Source organism: Pan troglodytes, chromosome 17, assembly GCF_028858775.2.
Source record: "Pan troglodytes isolate AG18354 chromosome 17, NHGRI_mPanTro3-v2.0_pri, whole genome shotgun sequence".
NCBI lineage: Eukaryota > Metazoa > Chordata > Mammalia > Primates > Hominidae > Pan > Pan troglodytes.
In genome coordinates, this window is record NC_072415.2 from 37850609 (window position 1) to 37875091 (window position 24483).

General features: G+C 34.2%; 1 protein-coding gene across 2 annotated transcripts in view; it reads right to left on the minus strand.

Moving 5' to 3' along the window:
- The window catches only part of CDH2 (cadherin 2), a 226464-nt gene that overhangs the window by 56377 nt on the left and 145604 nt on the right, over nucleotides 1-24483 (minus strand). For both annotated transcript variants that reach the window (XM_523898.8, XM_016933484.4), the window contains 3 exons: nucleotides 6315-6541; nucleotides 4478-4624; nucleotides 2347-2502 (listed from right to left, as the gene is read on the minus strand). In XM_523898.8, coding sequence (XP_523898.3) covers nucleotides 2347-2502; nucleotides 4478-4624; nucleotides 6315-6541 — 530 coding nt within the window. The remainder of the gene's footprint in view (nucleotides 1-2346; nucleotides 2503-4477; nucleotides 4625-6314; nucleotides 6542-24483) is intronic.

Consider the following 24483-nt stretch of genomic DNA (forward strand, 5'->3'; position numbering starts at 1 on the left):
TTAGTGCTCCTTTAATTGTTTCTTTTGGACTGGAATGCTTCCAGTTTTCATGTTAAGTCTGATGCTTGCCATTGGTTGCTGCTGGATACACTCTATCAAATTAAAAAAAGCTTCAACATATCCTTTTTTAAATTCAGAGGTTATTTAAACACATAAAAACAATGTAAATTTTAATACTGCCATTCAATACCTATAGAGATCATTCTTTTTTTTCCCTTGGCTTATTTAATATCTTACATTACATTAATAGATTCTTAATACTAAAACAATTATACTTATATATTGAATCTGAATACTGAACCTTAATACTTTCAATTCTACAATTAATTCTGTTCTGTTATGGGTTTTTTTGTTTTTGTTTTTTTTTGTGAGATGCAGTCTTGCTCTGTCACCCAGGCTGGAGGGTAAGAGTGCATTGGCACGATCTCGGCTTAATTGCAACCTCTGCCTCCCAGGTTCAAGTGATTCTCCCACCTCAGCCTCTTGAGTAGCTGGGATTACAGGCGTGCACTACCGCAGGCAGATAATTTTATTTTTTATTTTTAGTATAGACAGGGTTTCACCATGTTGGCCAGGCTGGTCTGGAACTCCTGACCTCAAGTGAGCCACCAGCCTTGGCCTCCCAAATTGCTAGGATTCCGGGCGTGAGCCACCACACCCGACTGGTATTGCTCTTTTAATGTGCAAGTAGCAAGCACTTAGCAATAATTTACCCCAAAATTGACCTGAATATACTCATTTCCTGAGTTTTAACCACAGGAATTCAGAAAGTGAGAATTCCTATAAGAAGAGATCCTTAAGAATTTTAAATTGATCTTATTTATATTCATAAATTAGAAACTAGTCTAAGCAGAGGCAGGTATATTGTGTGCTATCTAAAAATAAGTTTCCTTATTAATGCTATGTTGTCTTTGTGAGACGTTTGGAAGTTTTACTTCTTTTCCTATGTTTCAGAACTATATGGAAAGCATTAGAATAACCTATTCCTCCAATGATATTAAAAAATGGAATGATGAAGAAATCAAGGTCTTTGGGAAGAGAAAGTATAGAGCAATACTCAGTGCATACGACATTTTAAATTTCTCATATGCTTATTTGTCTGTTAGATCTAGGTGAATCTATTGAAGTTTAAAAACTTCAATAACTGTTCTCACTCATAGGTGGGAACTGAACAATGAGAACACTTAGACACAGGGTGGAGAACATCACACACTGGGGCCTGTCGTGGGGTGGGATGAGGGGGGAAGGATAGCATTAGGAGAAATATCTAATGTAAATGATGAGTTGATGGGTGCAGCACACCAACATGGCACATGTATACATGTGACAAACCTGCACGTTGTGCACATGTACCCTAGAACTTAAAGTATAATATAAAAAAAAAAAGAAAAAACTTCAGTAATTTTAAAAGTTGGTAAAAGTACAAGAATTCAACAAATGTATCAGTGGGCAAAATAAGAGTCTGGAAACACATCCATGCACATGTGGGATGAAAGTTTTAGTGATTAAGTGTAGATGATGGATCAATGGGGAAACTAATTCAATATATGCTGTTGGGACAAGTAGTTAGTCATAAAGGAAAAACAAAGTGGGTCTCTCCTTTTATTAAAATAACTCTGCAGAGGTTAAAAATTCAAATGTAAAAAGTAAATACAACAAAAATTTGGGGAACTGGGGAGATTGGTATCCTGGAGTAAAACTGGGGAGACTGGCATCCTGGAGTAGGGAAGGCCTTTATCAACATCTCTGGAAAGACAGAATGTATGATAAAATTTTTAAAAATGAATTTTGCAGTGTAAAAATGATGTTATACTATGGGAAAATTATTGACAATGTTAGAAATAAACAAAAGGAGAAAATGTAGGACAAACCAAGCACTAACATTCCTAATTAGACAAAAGGTTCTTAGCAATAAGAAATCCCAAAGAAAATTCAAAATAAGAAAGGAATAGGGGATTCACTTTGATTAGAATACTATGCATTCATTAACAATGCTGTGACCTCTATATATTTTACATCTAACAGATTTGACTCCATTCATATAAATTTGTTCTTATAGGTTCTTAACCACATATCTGAAAGCAAGTATCAATATGTAAAGAGTAATGAGATTTTAGGCAATTTCACTTCCTTCTTTCTTTGTTGTGGGCACTATTTGTTTTTCTATCAGGGCATTTATCAATTCTATAAAAACAATAACATTATTAAAATAAACCAAAAGACTACAGATACAATTCTTAAAACTCTCAGTATTGAGGCTTTCAGACTGATATAAGAGGCAATGGTAAACTCTGCAGACATTTAGAACTGTTAATACACAGAATTATCAGCTGGTTGGAATCTTACATGAAACCGGGCTATCTGCTCGCGATCCAGGGGCTTTGTCACCGACAGCTGACCCGAGATGGGGTTGATGATGAAGATACCAGTTGGAGGCTGGTCAGCTCCTGGCCCAGTTACACTGTACCGCAGTGAAAGGTTTTTATCTCTATCAGACCTAATCTGAGGATCAAGAAAACAATGACATTAAGTGAGAGACTAAATGAGCTCATTATCAGAGATGGGACACATCACACTTCATGCCCTTTTTCAGCTACAAACTTATACCATCTCTCCCCAGAAAATCACTGAAACTCTCCTAGTGCCTGTTCTTCCTCTGCTTCTCGGTGACAGGCTTCAAAAGAGATGTCATCTATCACCAGAAAGACTGGAGGCAACATTAACATCTAAAAGAAAACTCACTAGGAGCAGTGCAAAAATTCCAAATCTACAAGTGAGAGTTTTTAAACAATCAAACTCTGTCCTGGGAGTTTCTAGGTTAGACGATTTAACATAGTAAGAGCTGTCCAATTTCATTAAAATAAACATTATTTACCTTTTTGCATCAGTAACAACAAGAATTAATTGTCTATCCATAGTGTGAAATATACTCAAATGGAACTCTAATACAGTTATGGTTGACCCTGAATGTCAGACTTCTGTACTTGCATTGTACTAACACTGTTCAATACACCAAAGATTTCCGTATCATTTTAAGTGACACCTGAAATTTTCATTAATAATAAAGCACAAAAGAAAGCATTTTAAAATATATTTTTATGCTCGCAAACATTATATCATTTATAGGCTCACTGCCTTCTCCAAATACAACTACTCTCAAGAAAATTAAGTCAATGTATGAGCAGTCACAGGAGACAGAACAGGCTATGGAAGGGGACGAAGGGAGGCAGGTACAGAGAAAAAATAAGAGATCCTTATGTATTAGGTACTTATACTTAATCCATCAATAAAATCTAGGTTTTTTTTTTTTGGGGGGGGGGGGGAAGGAGTCTCAATCTGTCATCCAGGCTGGAGTGCAGTAGCATGATCTCGGCTCACTGCAAGCTCCACCTCCCGGGTTCATGCCATTCTCCTGCCTCAGCCTCCCGAGTAGCACCACGCCCAGCTATTTTTTTTTGTATTTTAGTACAGACGGGGTTTCACCGTGTTAGTCAGGATGGTCTTGATCTCCTGACCTCGTGATCTGCCCACCTCAGCCTTCCAAAGTGCTGGGATTACAGGTGCCCTGCCTGTTTTTTTTTTTTAAGTTAAAGCAAAATTCTCTTTTCTCTCAAACTTCATTAAAGTAGAAAAAGAGACAGTATCTTAATTTAGAGTTACATTCATTGTTAAAGTGAATTATAATGTACATTAGGACAGAATATACAACATATTTTAAAGTGGCTTATTTAAAAAAAAAGGCTTTCAGTAAGTATGTGTTAGAATGCTAAAATAATCATATACAGAAACATTTACATTTTAATAAGTGGGAATACAGCAGCCTTGTCTTACTATACTTTTGTAATAAATAATGGGTTAAGTTTATTAAAATGCAAAAATATCTGCATTTTTTTTCTGTAGCTGATGGTATGTATCTAGAGTAAATAAAAAAAAAAAAACAAAACTTACTCCCAGATTTGAAAGCCTATGATTTTACATTGCCCTGGGGATTCTGTTAATGGTATCAGAGGTCATTCTTTTCTTTAAAAAACTCTCAAATGCATTTGGTGCTGGCATTTTTAACAATGATTGCCCTTTATTTTTTCTGTGGCCCAAAAACCATCTGTAAAGGGCAAAGATCATCACAGAGAGCCCAGCTTTCAGACAGAGAAGTTTAGGGGTGTGTGTGTTATGAGAGTGGAAATGGTATGGTTGGGAATATGTGTTGGCTTTAGGGCTTGTGTAGTCACAAACTGAACAAGCTTTCTAATCCACAGTGTGCAGGACCTACAAGTGAGCTCTACTTATAAATAATCCAAAAGGTAACAAAGAAAATGAGAACAGGCTTTCTACAACACTACAGAAATTCTATCTTTATAGAAAAACACTTTTAGTATATACATGTCATAAATTCTACTTTGTAAAAAAAATAGACAGAAATATTTTTAACATACATTTGTCTTGTGGTATGAAAACAGTTAAAATTGTGCCACCTTACCCTGACAAGCTCTTGAGGAAAAGGTCCCCTGGAGTTTTCTGGCAAGTTGATTGGAGGGATGACCCAGTCTCTCTTCTGCCTTTGTAGGTGGCCACTGTGCTTACTGAATTGTCTTGGGAATACTATTTCTTCAACTTCTGCTGACTCCTTTACATTAAAATAGAAGACATTCCTGAGTACTAGGAAACACATTTTCTGAAAGTACATCAATATTATTGAATACCTGAAAGCATAGGAATCACAGTTTATTATGAACAAAAAATAAGTCTGGAGGCCCTTTTCCCTGGCCCCCTATTAAAATAACAGAAAAATACCATAAAATTTTTGGGTTATACTGTGTATCTGAAAAATTGAATTCTAAACAATTTATTATATGGCACAGCTGTGTAAACTATTTGCAGTTTCTATAAACCTTTTTAGATAGCAGTTAATATTGAGCAAAATTTAATAGTACCCTTTTATATATTTCTCATTAGTTTAAACCACAGTTCAGGTAATGTGCTACTGTACATTAAATTTAGATCTTGATATGCTAAAATATAATTTGAATTCCAAGAGAAGTTTAATACATACTGCTAAGGAATGTCTCAAATATTTATGACCCTATTATATCCCACAGAATTAATGCTGTAATTATTCTAAACCTATGTCAGCCATGATGGATGCTGCAGATGACCCACTTTGCACATTAGGTATTAATCTCTGCTGGATGTCAACATTTTCTTCTGTTTCTTCCTCTATCTGTAGACATTTTAGCCATTAGCCCTTGCTGCTTCAGTACAAATATCCAAGCTAGTTTGCTGGAACACAGCAAATCAACAACAAAAGCATCTTTTCACTCCATTAGTTACTGGGTTTTCACTTTATATTACCCAATGACATGACTTCCCTCAACAGTTAATAGATTAACAAATTAAATTTCACATAATAAAACCACAACACTGAAATAAGAGAAAAATGATATATTTTCCTCTGATATATTATTCATGTTTGATTGTGGGTATGTATATCACATTTATAATTAAATACCAGAAATGAATGTGTCTGTTTTTATCTCTCACAGTAAAATAAGTATAAAAAAAGTAGTAGTCATAGTTCCATAGTTCATGGACTTCAGAATATATGGGTGTGTCCCATCATATTTGTTTTGAATTAACTCAAAAAACTAAAATATTCAGAAAATATTATCATAACGTTACTGAAGTTACTGTATTTTATTTAAAATTCCGAACAATGACTTATACAAATTAAGTGCTCAATAAATATTTGTTGAATTGAACTGAATGGCACTCTGTTGGAAATGTACCTCATTTATTTTATCTTGGCTCACAGCAGCTTCCACCAGAGGGAGTATATCATTCCTAAAAAGTCATGTTGGTAGTATAAATAATTCATACTCCCCAATTGGATTATTAAGGGACAAGACAAAAACCCAATACTCATTGCCAGAAATGTTTTCCTGTTACTACTTTAAATCTGTACTTCTCATCTAATAAATCTGACTGATGACATCTTGTAAAGAATTGTTTATTTTGTGGTTTTATTTAACAGCTTGTAAAACTTCTAAGAAATTTAAAACAAACTGCTTCTAACTTAAATTATAAATCTCAAAGTATAAACAAATCTTTAAAACACAATTTCTAGTTGCTTAAAATATATTTAGTCTACGTATCTTAAGAGATTACAAACACAACAAAATATTATTAAAATGACCAAAGTTGATACAAATGCAAATAGTGGCCATCCATTAATGTGATCTGAAGCAAAGCATATATTTAGTTCAAACTGTATAAATCTGATTTTTAACCAGCCCTAAAGCCATATTTGGATACTATACCTTCACTGACTCCTCAGTTAAGGTTGGCTTCAGGCTCAATTTTACTGCCACTTGCCACTTTTCCTGGGTCTCTTTGTCTTGGGCATATATCAGGAACTTGGCATGCTCAGAAGAGAGTGGAAAGCTTCTCACGGCATACACCATGCCATCTTCATCCACCTTAAAATCTGCAGGCTCACTGCTCTCATATTGTACTTTTCTTTTTCCATTGCAGTTGCTAAACTTCACTGTAAAAGATAAGAAATAGGTCAGTTATTATAATTATACCAAAAAGGCAAAAAAAAACCCCTAATACTTAAACCTACATCCTGCTTAGGTTAAAGGATAAAAATACAGTAGCATGAAACACAGAAGTTTTATTTTTATTTTATTATATCAAAAGCATTTTCATACTATGAAATGCCAGATGGTAGTTCTGAGCTGTGCCCTAGCATTTCCTTCTTCCAAAGCTTTCCCCTTCTTTTCATACTTCCTGGACACTGGGTCCTCAGGTGCACCTGCTTTTCACCCTGACATCTTTCACTGGTATTTCCTCCCACCCTATTACAAACTTCCACTCACTCTTCAGTCCCAGGTCTAAAGTCACTCAAAGTAGAACAAACCCCCTTTTTCTCAGTCTTCATGTAGTGATCTGAGCTCTGCTACCTCAGTTTCTTAGTAATGTCTGACACTGCTTGGAAGAGGCAGTTTGGGGCAAATGTTCTTAGTTATCCTGCATACCCTGCATACTTTCTGGCACACAGTCTTAATACATAATTTCGGAACAAATGCTTACAGGAAGAAAGCAATGCATTTATTAATGTTGAATGTTCACTATGCTCTAGAATTGTAAGATCTTATGGTAATTAACAGGTAAATAATTTACAAATTTCTATTCCTCTTAGTGCTTACAGTACTTCCATTAAGCAGTAACATATTTAAAAAATTTTAAACAAATAAAAATAAAGGTGTATCCCAAAAGAAATTTTAAATTTAAAAAATGATGACAAGAGTAGAAGAATTCAAAAATGTGTCTTATCTCTATCATACATGCAATGACTTCACACTTAAAAAACAACAACTACTGCTGTCTTAAATGCTATGACAGCTTGTCTCAACAGGTAATAAAACAAAAATTAAACCATGAACTTGTGTAGAACTAGACAAATTCAAGATGTAATAAAATAATGAAAACAAAAATATTCTCTAAGGAAGATTATTCCTTTAAAGTCCTTAATTGTTCTTTCTGAAGAAAAATTCTATGGGAATAGCAAGTAAAGGGATCAAATAAAAAATGATTTTTTTATTTCTGTAAACGTCTGATGTTATGTTCTGGCTATAATTACATAGGATACTCTTTGGAATGTAATTAATAGGGACATATTACAAAATATAATCAAATACACCTTGTGCATTTCTCAAGGATCTAAGTAAAGTGTTTATGAACCTTCCCACTGCACATATAAGCTGCTGACAGTTCTTTTGCTGTCATTAGAATAAATTCACTGAGACGTGCACACAGCCACATCTAAATAACAGGCATGCTTATTTCCCTTAGTAACCATAAAATCCTTGATAGAAGTCATAAAATACTTTAACTACTGAATATATTATTTTCCACATAATGCCATCTATATTATCTTTCATATTTCAATCATTTCAAAGCGAAAATAAAAGTTATATCTCAAACTAAATGATGTTAAGTCAAAATGTTTGTCTTTGGAGTAGAAGTATCCCAAAAGATATTTAATTACTCCATCTTCCATGCCCCATGATTTAAAAGTGAAAAATGGGAATCTTTTCTACAGAACAATGCCATCTACTGCTCATCTTTCATTAAAGACAAAAAATGAAATGTAAAATTGTTTTTTGGAACCCTGCTGAGAAATCAAAACGAGACTTTTGCCATATTTTTGTATAAAAAGTACTTTTTTATATTACAAGAGGGATTCATGGTCCTTAAAAACATAATCTGGATTAGAAAAATTACATACTCTTCTGCACACTTTTTTGTTAACTGATCACTCTAGTATTATTAATTGTCATCCATAAACACCTGGACTGTTACATAAGCCTCCTGGGTAGTCTTCCCAGTTCCTGGTCATGGCACGCCCATTGCTAGACTAGACACCTGCTGTGATTTTCTCCTCCCTGCTTAAAATCTGTAACATTATATGTCAGATCTTTAACCTAGAGTACAATGCTCTCTTAATTCTTGGGTCACCTGGTCTCTTCAGTTTTACTTACACCACTTTCTAAAACATATATTGCCCGGTGAGAGAGGCTGCAGTCATCCCCTACCTCGTGCTGCTCCACCCCAGAGGCTCAAATTCTTATCTGGGACACTCTCCCATTTTCCATACCAAAGCCCTAGAGCCAGGCCATCACTATGGGGGAAGAGTCGACCATGATGCCTTTCACAAGATTTCGGCCTATGCCCTCATTTGGAACTGCTCTAAATTTTTTATTTGTATTTCCTGTCCACTGAAACACACTGATACTTTATGTTTATAATAATAATAGTTATAATGATGGCTATTAATAATTTCATATGAGTGGATCTTCTCTCCCTAAGCAGACTATAAACTCACTTTGGCTTCATGAGAGTTAAGTATTGCTTCTTTTGTTTCTTATGACACTTGATGGTCACAGGAACAGTATAAGTGCTCATTAAATATCCATTAATATCTTACAACTTTTTCAAAAAGTAGGAAACAGATGGGAACCTTAGAAGTACACACAGCCTACTATAGTAACATCTAGCAACACAAACAAATGAACAAACAAAACCCAGGGACTTCAAGAAATTCTACTTTTTATTAGGTTGTTGGTAGTAGAAGAAAATGAATTAATACTTATGGAATGCGAGGCACTGAAAAAGACACTTCAGATTATGTCACATATGTTAACCTTAAAAATGACTCCTGAGGTGGGAATCATTGTTTCTGTTCTGCAGATGAGGATGAAAACTTCAAGTCATCTATGCACACGGCTGTTTGATTTCCAGAGGTTTACTCCCATACAAAAGTGCAAAAGAATCTAAACTCATTACATAAGTCACTCATATCTAAAGCTTTAATATAAAACAATAAAATTAACAAAAAGATCTGAAAAATCATATGAAGAGAATAATGCCAAATTTAGACCTCTGAGAGTACCACAGTAAATAGCGCATTAAAAAGAAATCTTTTTCTGTGTCTATTGAGATGATCATGTTATTTTTTGTTTTTAATTCTGTTTATATGGTGTATCACATTTATTGATTTGCAGATGTTAAACCATTCCTGCATTCCTGATATGAAACCCACTTGATCATGGTGGATTATCTTTTTGATATGCTATTGTATTCTGTTATAGCTAGTATTTTATTGATGATTTTTGCATCTATGTTCATCATTGGTCTGTTGTAGTTTTTTGTTGTTGTTCTTATGTCCCTTCCTGGTTAGGGTGATACCAGCTTCACAGAATGATTTAGGAAGAATTCTCTCTTTCTCTATCTTGTGGAATAGTGTCAATAGGGTTGGTACCAATTCTTTGAATGTCTGATAAAATTCAACTGTGAATCTGTCTTGTCCTTGAATTTTTTTTCTTGGCAACTTTTAAATTACTACTCCAATCTTGCTGTTTGTTATTGGTCTGTTCAGAGTTTCTATTTCTTCCTGGTTTAACCTAGGAGGGTTGTACACTTCCAGGAATTTATCCATCTCCTGTATATTTCGTTGTTTAAGCATGTAAAGGTGTTCATAGTAGTCTTGAATGATCTTTTGTACTTCTGTGGTATTGGTGGTAATATCTCCCGTTTCGTTTCTAATTGAGCTTATTTGGATATTCTCTCTTCTTTTCTTGGTTAATCTCGTTAACGGTCTATCAGTTTTACTTATCTTTCAAATAACCAGCTTTTTGTTTCATTTATCTTTTGTATCTTTTTTGGTTTCAACTGCATATAGTTGTGCTCTGACCTTGGTTATTTCTTTTCTTCTGCTGGGTTTGTGTTTGGTTTGTTCTTGTTTCTCTAGTTCCTTAAGGTGTGACCTTAAAAATCCGGCATTCCTTTATGATTAAAACCCTCAGCAAAATTGGCATAGAAGGGACATATCTTAAGGTAATAAAAGCCATCTATGACAAACCCACACTAACGTTATACTGAATGGGGAAAAGTTGAAAGCATTCCCCCTGAACACTGGAACAAGACAAGGATGCTCACTTTCACCACTTCTATTCAACACAGTACTGGAAGTCCTAGCCAGAGCAATCAGACAAGAGAAAGAAATAAAGGCCATCCAAATTGATAAAGAGGAAGTCAAACTGTCGCTGTTTGCTGAAGACATGATTGTACCTAGAAAACTCTAACTCATCCCAAAAGCTCCTAGAACTAGTAAATTCAGCAATGTTTCACGATACAAAATTGATGTACACAAATCAATAGTTCTGCTATACACCAACAGCGACCAAGCTGAGAATCAAATCAAGAACTCAACCCCTTTTACAATAGCTACAAAAAAAAAAAAAAGGAGGCAACAGATTTCTATAAGGAAAACTACAAAACACTGCTGAAAAAAATCACAGATGACACAAACAAATGGAAACACATACCATACTCATGGATGGGCAGAATCAATATTGTGAAAATGACCAATGACCATACTGCTAAAAGCAATCTACAAATTCAATGCAATTCCCATCAAAATGCCACCATTATTCTTCACAGAACTGGAAAAACCAATCCTAAAATTCACATGGGACCAAAAAAGAGCCTACATAGCCAAAGCAAGACTAAGCAAAATGAACAAATCTGGAGGTATTACATTACTTGACGTCAAACTATACTATAAGTCCACAGTCACCAAAAAAGCATGACTGGTATTAAAATAGGCATATAGACCAATGGAACAGAAATGTATGAAAAAATGCTCAACATCACTAATTATCAGGGAAAGGTAAGTCAAAATCACAATGTAATACCACCTCACTCTGCAAGAATGGCCATAATAAAAAAAAATAATAGATGTCGGCATGGATGTGGTGAAAAGGGAACGCTTTTACACTGTTGGTGGGAATGGAAACTAGTATAATGACTATGAAAAGGAGTGTGGTAATTCCTTTAAAAACTAAAAGTAGATCTACTATGTGATCCAGCAAATCCACTTCTGAGTATCTACCCAGAGGAAAAGAAGTCATTATATGAAAAAGATACTTGCACACACGTTTATATATATATATATATATATGTACATATATATGTGTGTGTGTATACATATATATATGTGTGTGTGTATATATATATATATTTTTTTTTATATATTTATATGCACACCACGGGATACTACCCAGCCATAAAAAGGAACAAACTAATGACATCTGCAGCAACCTGGGTGGAACTGGAGACCATTATTCGAAGTGATGTAACTTCAGGAATGGAAAACTAAACCCTACGTTCTCGCTCATAAGTGGGAGCTAAGCTGTGAGAATGCAAAGGTGTAAATGATGCAATGCACTTTGGAGACTCAGGCAAAGGGTGGGAGCAGGGTGAGGAATGAAAGACTACACACTGGGTACCTTGTACACTGCTCGGGTGATGGGTGCAACCAAATCTCAGAAATCACCACTAAAGAACTTATTCATGTAACCAAACACCACCTGTTCCCCCAAAAACCTATTGTAATTTTTTGAAAAGAAAGAAAACAAGAAATGAAGAAAGAAGGAAGGAAGGAAGGAGGGAAGGAAGGAAGGAAGGAAGGAAAGAAAGAGAAAAGAAAAGAAAAGAAAAAGAGAAACAAAGGTGGGATAAGGGTGTGACAGACAGAAGCAGGGATTTCATAGTCACTGGCACTTGTTCTATTAATGTTGTACTGTTACTTATTTGGATTCAGGTGTCACAGTGCTTGAGGGAGGAAAGAAGGAGGCCTTTGCAAAAAATGCATTTGCAAAAAGTCACTTACTGCACATCCTATGAATGAGAAGAGGTTGACCTAAGAGAGTCTGACACTAGAGAAAACACTTTAGAAGAAATTGTATAAAGGTCAGTCATTTAAAGTCAATTGGTTTTTCTATCACCTCTGCCCCTAACCTATATATCTGTTATTACAATTTTCAGGGTTTTAAAAACAGGTGCTAATTCTCATTTGCTCAAATATTAAAATACACAAAATCTTTTGGCATTATTCAGGCTCTATGGAATGTGGTGTATTACATAATTCCCTTTGTATATTTAATCAGTTGGGTCAATATCTTAGATAAAACTAAGTCAACTGAAAAAGTTCTCCTTGATGAAATATTAGTCCTGACTTGATCCTGTGGTTTTGGAGAAATCCATGTATGGTACCTGGCTCATGATTATATGCTTCTTCCATGTGAATCATATTTTATTATTTGCAAGTCACACAAATTAAAAGGCTTTCAAATTTCAATGGATAACATGTGAATTCCATTTATCATCCACTGGTCAAGGTTTATTGCCTGTTGTCTGGTTCACCTATGACTTAGATGCAGCTAGGAATATCTTCTTGAATTTGACAAGATTCACCTCTGCTCTAGGAACAAACACTAAAACTTACTCAAGTTGTTTATTTTACACAAGCTTAAAAGTTAATAGGAAAAAAGTGGAAAACTGTTAAGTTACAGAATCTTAGGTATACCAGTAATATATACTTAATTTATAAGTTATATATTTTTTAGTTCATAGCCTTTCAAAAAGACTTTAAGGCTTAAAAATAAAAATAGTACATAGAAACAATGTGAAAGGGAGAAGATATACAAGGGATGTGCTTTAATTTATTTAAATTAGCTTCAAAAATTAAACTTTGATGATGAAAATAAGGCTAATATCATGGACATTTGACTGCTGTAAGGAGAAATACATAGTCCACTGAAGCCAACCTATTTCTGTTATTAAAACATTTTCCTTATGAATGGCAGGTACAGAACTCTGAGTAACATAATGAACAAGATTTTCAACTTTTATTTTTCAAAATATGAAGCAGTTTCATTATTTTTAATATATGGGCTTTCAAGAAGAGATGATGACAAATTTATCTTAAAATACACGTTTAGGAGTGAAACTATTCTGTATGATGCTATGATGGTAGATACATAACACCACGTTTTTGGCAAAATCCATAGAGCTGTGTAACACAAAGAATGAACCCTATTGCAGACTAGAAACTTTAGTTAATAATAATGCATCGTCATTTATTTGTCAATTGTAACAAATATACCACACTAATGCAGGATGTTACCAACAGAGAAACCAAGTACTGGGAGAGATATATGAAACTCTGTATTTCTGCTAACATAAAACTGGTCCAAGAAGTAAAGTCTATTAAGTTAAAAAAGTATAAGATTTCTTACAGATGATGGTCAAACATGCTAATTATCAGATATATCTTAAAGGAATGGATGGTTGTCTCGTTGTCAATATCCCCAATCTCTCACAAACATGGCTTCCATTGAATTGCCTCAAGCTGGTATTAGTCAGAGTTGGATAATATAATCGAATCAATACCTTTATGTAATTATCCTAAGTATGAATATACTGAGTTGATATTTAATGAAAGTTATGCTATTTTAACAGACACATGTAAACAGTTAAAATTTTATTTCAAAAATGATTTTAAAATTTGGCTTGAACATCTTTTCCTGAGAGAACAACCTTCCTTCCATCAACATTAAATTTTCTTATGCTCAGATAATCTCAAGTAGAAACTCCAGAATATCATAACATGGGAAAAAAGAAAATACGCTTCCTTAGACAACTGAAAGAACAGGCTTGATCCTCTGGATTAATTAAGTCTATACACGATTAAATGATTATGGCAAAAAAATCATACTATTAAACAACAAATTTATTATTAGAGATATTGCATAGTTTACATATATCAGATGTAGTTACTGTGTTCTAGCCCACATAAAACTGTGTGAACATGATTAACATAAAATTAATCACCAGGGAAATAATTATTTTAAAGAAATTTTTTGCTCTGAAGGTAATGCCCACATAAAACTGTGTGAACATGATGAACATAAAATTAATCACTAGGGAAATAATTATTTTAAAGAATTTTTTTGCTCTGAAGGTAATACCTCAAAATGATGTTAACCATAAAACCATAATATCCTTATAAAATATTAACAAGAAACCACAGATCTTATATATTAAATGTATTAGCAGTTAATAGCACTACATAAACCAAATGAATGAAAATGTGGAAATACTCACATATGGTTTATAATTTTTGCTCAAGTAAACATTATACCATATTTAGAAACAATTATATGAGAACACTCAAATATTTTCATGTCTAAGTATCTTTGACTTTTTATTTTTTTCCATACTAATTGCTATTTTCAAAGGCATTGAGAAAACAGAAATAGTTTCACAGCGTTAACAAAAGTTTCTTTTCCACAGCCACAGAGCAGTATTTATTAATGAATGAGATTTCAATTAATGAAGGCATTAGGAGGGAGGAAGGTAGGGAGAAACTGCCTCAACAGTAAGTATTTCACAGTGTTTTTACATATATATTCCAACGGAGAATGGTTACCACATAAAGAATTTGCTCATAAATCTGAAAAAAAATCTGCTTAGGTATCATTTTGCCACAATAGTTCCTTTCTAAATATCATACAGGAATGATTTTTTTTCCTAGAATAATTTAGTTGCCATGTCAGGGCTTACCAATCCTTTCCACACATGTACAACGGGACAGTTTTACAGACAGGTTGAGAACGTCTATACAGAGCTTGGTGAAAAAAGTCATTCCATTTTCTTTATAGCATATAATTATGATAAGAAAACAAATACAGAGTATTAGGGAATATATAAACTAATATGCATAAAATTTCCAACTGAAATATTTTTTAAATCTTTAATGATAAATTTGACCTTGTGTTCACAAAATATCTTTGTATGTCTCCTGATTGAAATATCAAATTCTTAATTACTATCAACGAAAACTTTATTAACAAGAGTTAGTGGGAGTAAAGGGCAGTATAGTATTTACCACTTTTTCTCCAAATAATAGAAAGTTCTTTCTTGTCATGAGCCATGAGGGCTAAATTTATTAAAGTTCATGGTCCTTCCTTTACTTACAAAGACAAATGTAATGTGGAAAGTCCTTTGGAAATGCAAATGTTTTTCAAAATTTTTCCTATTAAGTACTTCAAAATAATGAATTTCAAACATTCACAGGGATTGCTCTAATAGTTTTAATACTTTTTTTAGGTTTTCAATATAACACCAATAACACAAGTGAATCATTTTTATACTTTTTTGAAAGTTTAACTTTTGCTTTATATCTATAAACTCTGTGTGTGTAATATTTTTATATGGCCTTTGCAATTTTCAATTAAGTTCATTCAGGTGCTCCAAAATGTCTGGTAAGCAAGCTATCTTTTTCAAGTGAATAACTCTCCTTCAACAAATCTAAAGAGAGTAACATTTAAACACACAATGTATTTTTTTAATTAACTCTTGAAAAAAGGTATCTTTTTGGACAGCTTGTGTACACATTGGCAAATATCAGTAAATGTGATAATCTAATCCCTTATCTTTGAATAAAGCTGTAGCGATTTATTTAGATTCATATTTTCATATATGACCTTATATGGAATCACGATTTATAAGCAAACTTTTATGTACAAGAGCTGCTATGTGAGTAAAACTCATCTCAGATGAAACTCTTGATGTTTACACCTTCATATCATCTATAGCCTTTATAGCTTCATGCCACTAGGGCCAGAGCACCAGCCTCATGTATGAATATGAATTATTTTATTTCATTTTGAGACAGGGTCTTGCTTTGTCACCCAGGCTGGAATGCAGTGGGGTGATCTTGGCTCACTGCAACCTTTGCCTGCCAGGCTCAAGTGATTCTCTTGCTTCAGCCTCCCAAGTAGCTGGGAGTACAGGCGTGCACCACCATGCCCAGCTAATTTTTGTTATTTTTTAGTAGAGACAGGGTTTTACCATGTTGGCCAGGGTGGTCTCAAACTCCTGGGATCAAGTGATCCACCTGCCTTGGCCTCCCAAAGTGTTGGGATTACAGACCAACTGCACCTGGCCAATATGACTATTTTAAAACATGAAATATGAATATTTATTTGCCTCCCTGCATACATAATCTACAGAAGTTTGTTTTGATTTGTTCAGAATAAATAATGATCTTCAAGGATTCTAAAAAGTCTATTAATTAGCAAATATATTAATGTCTTAACGTCATCAATATACAATAACTTTTTAAATTTAATAATCTATTTGATTAACGCTGTCACTACGATGTGTGACATGCCCTCACTGCCTGTTCTGATAGCATTATGCTAACACGGCTCCTTTTCTATTTCTTCTGCTTCATTCGTTTCCAGTCTACTACTGATAGTGAACATATAGGCTGGTAAAATAAGAAATTCCATATAACAGGGAAGCACTTTGGCTTAAAGTATTATATGTGAAACCTTGTAAAAGATGGCTTTTAAAACTTGATCATATAGTGCTGAATATAATCTCATAAAGAAGGATTCTTACTTTTTGTGTAAGAGAATTCAAAACTACTTACGTCTAACATGGCTGTTTTGGGGCAGACTGCCACAAAAATGTGTCATGCAAGTAGCTTCACTTCATCACTTTTGCATGCAAATGAAATGTTTACTCCATGTGTAAGAATAATTATAATGGCACATGAATTCCAATTTAAGAGAATCATCATTATATTGCCCAATTATCTTAATAATTTGAGGGGTGGATTCTAGTGATGCTCAGCGGTTTTCAGCATTTATTCTCAAAATATCCTTTGTGTTGGGAAAATAAACATATGTAGAAATGAAATCTTAAGACAAAACAGATTGTAGGCATGTACAAATCTAGAAAATCTATTTGTTAATAATATAAAGTATATATATAAATAATATAAAGTAAATATATGTATTTAAAATATATAGTTAAGACTATCTGCATTTTAAATGCTTTAAAATAAAGCGAATAAAAAGCTTCAAAATTAAACATACAGCGATCTAAATTAGAATTTAATTTAGTAATTAAAAGTTAAAAATATATACAATATAATCATTTTCTACATTCCTAGATAACCAAAATATATTTTGAAAACCATCAGTTTCTGGAACTTACTGTTCTCTTTAGTAATTTAGTGTCCAGAGAAATCAACTAATTTAACTGAAAGGAGTTTTTTTCTAAAAATGTGTATCTTAAACATAATATAAACACTTTAATTCTAAAACACACAAAATTAATTATTGATTTCCATCAATAATAAGACTTTTGACTAATTGTTAACCTTGAAATCCAATCAGAAGGAAAAAAGAAATGAAAGCAAAGAAAGAGTAAAAAGAAAAAGGGAGGGAAGACAGAATAAGCAATTAAGAAAATTTACAAAATTAATAATTTTCTGATACCACACTAAAACAGTAAATGATAAAATTTATATAACTTCTATTTTAGAATAGTGAAAAACAAATACTTGCATAAAATCTTCACTGAGGATAAACACATTGGTATTAAAATTGTGATGAGATTAACTGAAGAATTTTGGTGGGAAAGTTGGGAAATTTTGTGGTGTTTGCTCCATGAGTGAGGTCTTGGTCAGGAAGATGATCTGGGGAAGTGTTATGCAGGAGACCTCTCTTGCAATGGGTCTACACAAGCCTTATTCAGAAAAATAACAGAAAATAATAGGCTGGGCGCAGTGGCTCACGCCTTTAATCCTAGCACTTTGGGAGGCTGAGGCAGGAGGGTTGCCTGAACTCAGGAGTTCGAGACCAGCCTGGGCAATATGGTGAAACCCAGTTTCTACTAAAATACAAAAAATTAGCCAGGCGTGGCGGTGTACACCTGTAGTCCCAGCTACTCGGGAGGCTGAGGCAGGAGAATTGCTTGAACCTGGGAGGTGGAGGTTGCAGTGAGCCGAGATCACACCACTGAACTCCAACCTGGGTGACAGAGCGAGACTCAGTCTCCAGAAAAAAATAATAATAATAATAAAAATAATAAGCGTTTGCAATTGCAGGAAGTTTTCAGAGCAAGCCATAAGAGTATTTAAATATTATTATTTTTATTAATTTTAATTGACATATAATTATACATACTTATAGGGTACAGTGTGGTGTTTTGATACATGTACATGTACTACAGTGATCAAATCAGGGTAATTACCATAGCCATCACTTTAAATATTTATGAGTTAGGAAGAATGAGTTTCGTGGTTCTATTATAACATAGGGTAGCTATGGCAAATAACAATGTACTATATATTTAGTAGTGCATATACGATTTTGAATATTATCCCTTCAAATATTAACTGTTGTGAATTAATTTTTATCTATTTTATTGTAAAAAGTCTTCACATTTTTAACACTATAAAAAAGCCCAAGAGCACATGAATTCTAATTTGATGGGATCATTATTATATTACCTAATTAATATCTTAATCATTCATGGGGGGCATGGATTCTAGTGGCTATGAAGTCACCAATAAGTATTGTGCGCCAGTCAACGCTTTATGAAAAGCTAGAAACCAGAATTTGTCTGTGAAACTTTAAATCATAGAGAAGAGGCCAAATTCATGTAGCCCTGGTCTAGTCTTCAGCCATGCTTTGTTTGTGCCATGTAGCATTTCAACAAAATAATGTCATTTTCTTTTGATTCTTCTACTTCCCCCTGGGAGGCCAGGTGATAAAACTAAGGCACTGATTTGCCCATCAAATGAGACCACTGAAGTTCTAGCCAAAATCTTTTCCCGCTATTGTCCTTTTACTCTCCATTACCAAACTTTCCTTCTAGTCTATCAATAATGTAAAGGCTATTTGGATCAAAACATGATGGTGGCTTGAACAGGCTGAGAAATCTTGGTTAATGTCTTTTGAACATGGTAGCAGACGTGGGGAGTAGGTATAATTATAGACAGCCTTCCAGGGATCACACCAGAATGACAGAGGTATCAAGGGTAGGCAGGCCAAGTCCTTGCTAGAACAACCATAGCCTGACATCACCACCACTCTCCTAGAGATCATCCTCTTGATACCTGGAAATTATTCTTCCTCAGCCCAAGGAGCTACCTGCTGATGGCCTGGAGGGCAAATGCTGTCCAACAGAAAAACAATGTCAGCCATGTATGTTATTTCATCAATTCTAGCAGCCACATTGAAAACTAAAAAACAGTTGCAGTGAGTATCTGTAGCATACCTGTATTCCATTCATGGCATTCTAGCTCAGAAACATGGATCTACTTGCCATGTTGCTAAATATTAAGACAAATGTAAGCATTAGTGATGCTCAGAAATATCTTCAGTTTTTCTCCCCTTCCTAGATATTCAGAAAGATTACACTTCTCATCTCCCTTGACATTAAGCATGACGACATGGTCAACAGAATCAGCAGGTAGAAGGGACACATATCACTTTACAGCAGAAGCATTTAAAAGTTGATGCCCTCCTCCCCTGCAGTGGTCATTCTTTCTGGTAATTATGAAAGAACGGGCCAGCTGGAGGTAATACAAGATCAAGCCCACAGGATGAGTGAACCACCCCCATGGAGAACTGCCCTGAGAGTCATCCATACCTACAATGGACTTAGCATGAATATCGGTTTTTGTGTTAAACACAGAAAACTGGTGGTAACTGTTAGTGTGGCACATCCTAGCCCATCATGTCTAATAAGGCCTCAACTTGAGTGACCTACAACAAAACAGTAAAATTAGGACAAAAGGTCTATAAAAATGAAATAAATCAGAATCAAACTTGTTGCAGGTGAAGTTCAAAAAAAAAAACTTTTTCAAATTACTACAAGTATTGATATTTCCCTACCAAAAAGTTTTTATTATAATGTTCCCCAAAATATTACAAAGTCTATTAGGAGCTGCTATTTCATTTCCTTTCCAGGAAAAGTCATGTCATATTTAACTAACGTATACAAGTTGCCACAAATAAAAGAAAGAACTAACGTGCTATATTATTCTTCTTTAATACAAAACTGAAAAAAAATCAAAACAGCAGTAGGGATGATATAGAAGAATGATTATGATATCAAAAATATAAAATTTAGCTTTCAGTAGTCTAGTAATGCTATGCATACAATTTTATATATGAAACTACTGGGAAAGCAGCAAGATTATTGTGTTCTCCCTTGTATACATTCTAATAACTCCAAAGTTTTTAAGCTGTTCTTCACTTCATTGATATTCTTCCTCCAGGCATCTCTATGCTATGAAATTCAATGAAAACTCTTTCTTTTGACAGAATCCAGCTAAAAATATATAAAATTATCAGTGCTTAGGCAGGTTTTTTTTTTTTTTTTTTTTTTTTTTTTTTTGCAGAATGTACCCATTAACAAATTACACTGAAATATCACTACCTCTAATTAAATTAGTCTTTCAGAGTACAGGTGGCGTAGAAGCTCCCTTTTCCCAACTGTATCATTATTAGTCTCTGAAATTTGATGTAATTTAGTTAGCTCCATATTTCTGGCTACTTATGTCAACAAAGAAAGAAATCTAATTCCTAATTTTTAAAACAGGTTTTTGTTAACTTTGAAAGAAAAAGAAGAGTTTCAACATAAATTTTACTCAGAAATTTTGCTAATTGGCATTTTCAAAGATAACACTCTAAAAGAAAAAAAAAACCTAAACTCAATTAAACCTGTTTCTCAATGAATTTCCACAATGTGGCCTCAAAATGTGCTACAGAAACCATTTAGAACAAATGTGTCCCCTGAGTAACCAACTTACTAAGATACAGGTAGCCCAAGGAACAAAAGGACGTTACTGTTTTGTGAAACTTGAATTTAAAAAAAGAGGTTCATAGAACATGATGTGCATTAAGCACACTAGCCCCACTGGTATGATGTGATATCACACTAACTAAAATTAAAGTCCACTGGGCTATTAAACTACTAAACCCCAAATCATTTGCTGACAGTAAAGTTACGGAACAAACAAAAGGATAAGATTTCATCCTAAATACTTAATACAATTTAAGAAGTGCTTATTCTTTAGGAGAAAAAGGTCAGGATCATACATGAAGAAATAATATATATAAAAAACAGGTCTTGAAAATTTACCATCATAACACATAACTGATAGTTTAAAATGTGAATTCCCAATATTTACTGCAAATTGAACAAAAAGATCACTAGCTGCTGGAAAGAACTTTGTAAGCTGAAAAGCTGTACTATTCAAGTAAACTATAAGAATTTAACAAAAGAAATATCCAAACCCCATTATTTCTAAAGGCTACCTACATTTTCTGAACATTAGCAACCTGATATGTATTAAGTGTTTAACATATACAGAATTCCATGAAAATTTCAGCAGTAATCCTATGCTTTCACAAAGGCAATGAAGATATTCAAAGCAATGACATGAAATCTTTAAGGTGCCAATAGAATTTAAGTACTAAAAACAATCAATAAATTCTAATATAAGTTCACTGATGCCTTATTATTTGTGAAATATTATCATGTAACCAGGAAAAAATCATGGCTTCCCAATGCATCTTTTTATGATTATCTCAGTTCACTACTTTCCAACTTTTCAAAGAATTATTGCATAAACCCTAGAAAACTGCTCTAGTAGGGAAGATATTCTTCCAACAATCTAAAGGGATAGGTAGTATTTCTCAGACTCAGTTCAACTCACTCAGGTCTAACATACAGAGCCACAAAGAAAACAAGCACAAGTAGTCTATGGCACATAATAAGAAATGGATTCCATTTTTAATGTAGTAACATAACAATAATAAAAGGCAACTTAAAGGTTACTTAATTTTATATACATGTAAAAATGTCTGACTTTGGGTAAGACTCTTAAAATGCCAGTTATTTTTATTTAGAAATTACATTTTATGCTTACTAAATTTTTATTAGTGTCCACAACTGCAGTCATGTCAAAATGCCATCATTGGTTTTCTTTTTTTAATCCTCTTGAAAAATGTTCCCTCTCTTTGTTATACCCTGAAATGAACATCTACCTATGTGAACACACCAGCTCAGCAATCTGAATAGTTACTGCTTCAACTGACAATAATAATCCTTATTCTCATTAATGGGCTGACATTTCCTCTTGCAGAAATGATTACACTTCTATTTCACCATTCTCATTAATTACACCAAAGTGAACAGGATTAATTGCCATACACTGTAACAGGATGGCCATCTCAGGTATGCTCCAGCTCCACATCACGTGTTTTATCTGGAAAACATCTTAGGTGCACGGCTGCTCTAGGGTTCTGCCTAGGAGAATTCCACACAGACCCCTCCCAAATACTGCTACACACTCTTAGTCCAGCTGTTAGGTGTACTTGTAAAGGGTCAAGGTATCTTTAAATTTTTCAGAGGTAAAGAATTTTCACATTTAATTCTCCCTGTGTAAATATATAAACATGTATTAAAGGATTTCCATTACATTAACTAAGATGATGTCCAGGCAAGCATCCTGTGCACGTATTATTTGCTCCCCATTTACATTTCTCAATCTGTATGTATTAGCTAAAACAAATCGAGTTAGGCTAAAATAATATCCTTATCCTGTCCTGATAAATAGATGCAATAAGCAGACTAGTCTGAATTACATCCTTTGCCTAAAAGCCCTGGCATTATTAATGTTTCAGGATAATATATTAAAAATCCTATTTTTTTGGAAAACTAACTTACAGTAGACATTTGACTTCCATAAGCATAACAGTGAAGAAAAACAACAGATGTGGATAATTGGGACAATGACAGAAAAAAACACACACCTAAACAGGAATAATGAAAAAGTATTAAGTGTAAATTTTTTGTCTAAAAAAAATGACTTTTTAAAAAAAATGTAGGGATATAAAACCAAGGACATATAGAAATGAGGTATGAAGACTTCTGGAGAGCATGGCATGGCACAATAGGTTCACACTGCGGAACTATCACCTTGTTCAAATACACAGCATTAATAATCAGATGTAAAAGTAAAAGCAAACAAACAACAACAACAAAAGAAAAAACCTGGCCAGGATCAAAAACAAGATAGTGGACCATAAATGAACCAGTATAAACTGCTGCCTGGATAGGGAACAAGTGGAGGACAGGTGGAAGTTCAGCCTTTGGACGGTAAAGGAACATGAAGGTGACAGGAAGCTGGTACAGCAGCTAGGATGCCACTTGACTCCAAAGAATGGGGCTCGGGCTGGGGCTGAGGCTGGGCTTGAGCAAAAGCAGAATGAAAGAGAGATGAAAACAAACATCTTATTCATAGTGAGCCTGAAATTCCCAAATTATTACAGATAAAAAAATCTAGTGCTTAAGAAAGACAACAAAAAAATCAATAACCAGAACCTAACACACTGCAAAGGAAATTAATTCCCTTGGGTACTCTTCTGGTTTCCCCCATCCCATTGATGACTCCCTCTCCATCTCCTTTAGTGCCTTAAGGCTTAGCTCATGACCTTCCCTGATCCATATTTTCATCCTAGGTAATTTTAACCAATCTTAAGGTTTTAAAAACCACCTGTACCAAGATGAATCTTGAATATATATGTCTAAACCATGACCACTCCACTGAGATCTAGTATCCTACATCTAACTGCCTGCTTGCCATCTCCACTTGGAAATCTAATAAGCAACTCAAACTACAGAGATGTGAAAGCCAACTCTGGGTTCACCCTCCTCCTGTACAACCAACTCCACTGTAGTTTCACCCTCCACCCAAATGCTCAGACTACAAGTCTAGGAGTTGAGCTTAACTCTTGTCTTACCTAAATGTAATCTATCTGCAAGTTCTAAGAGCTCCACTTCCAAAATATATCCTCAAGAGGACCAATTCTCATCACCTCCACAGCTAACATCTTACCATCAGTCATTATCCAGCATAAGTCATAGATAGAAGACTCTAACTGATCTCCTACTTCCACTCTTCACAACATCTACGGTGGCCTTTGAAAAACAAACTGGATCATGTTCAAAAGGTTCCTACTACACACAGAACAAAATCCTTAACAAAGCCCCTGGCCCTTTAACCTCATCCTTCTTTCTTCTTCTCCTAGCTCACTGGGTCTCTACAGTTACATATGTTTTCTTGTGATTCCTCCAACAAGCTAAATTGGGTCCTGCTTCAGGGCCTTGTTTGTATATTTGAAATACTGGACAATGGACGAGAAGGAAGAGGAAAGAACAGAGGAAAAGGGGAATCACAAGAACTTGGAAAGCCAGGCAGGAGAC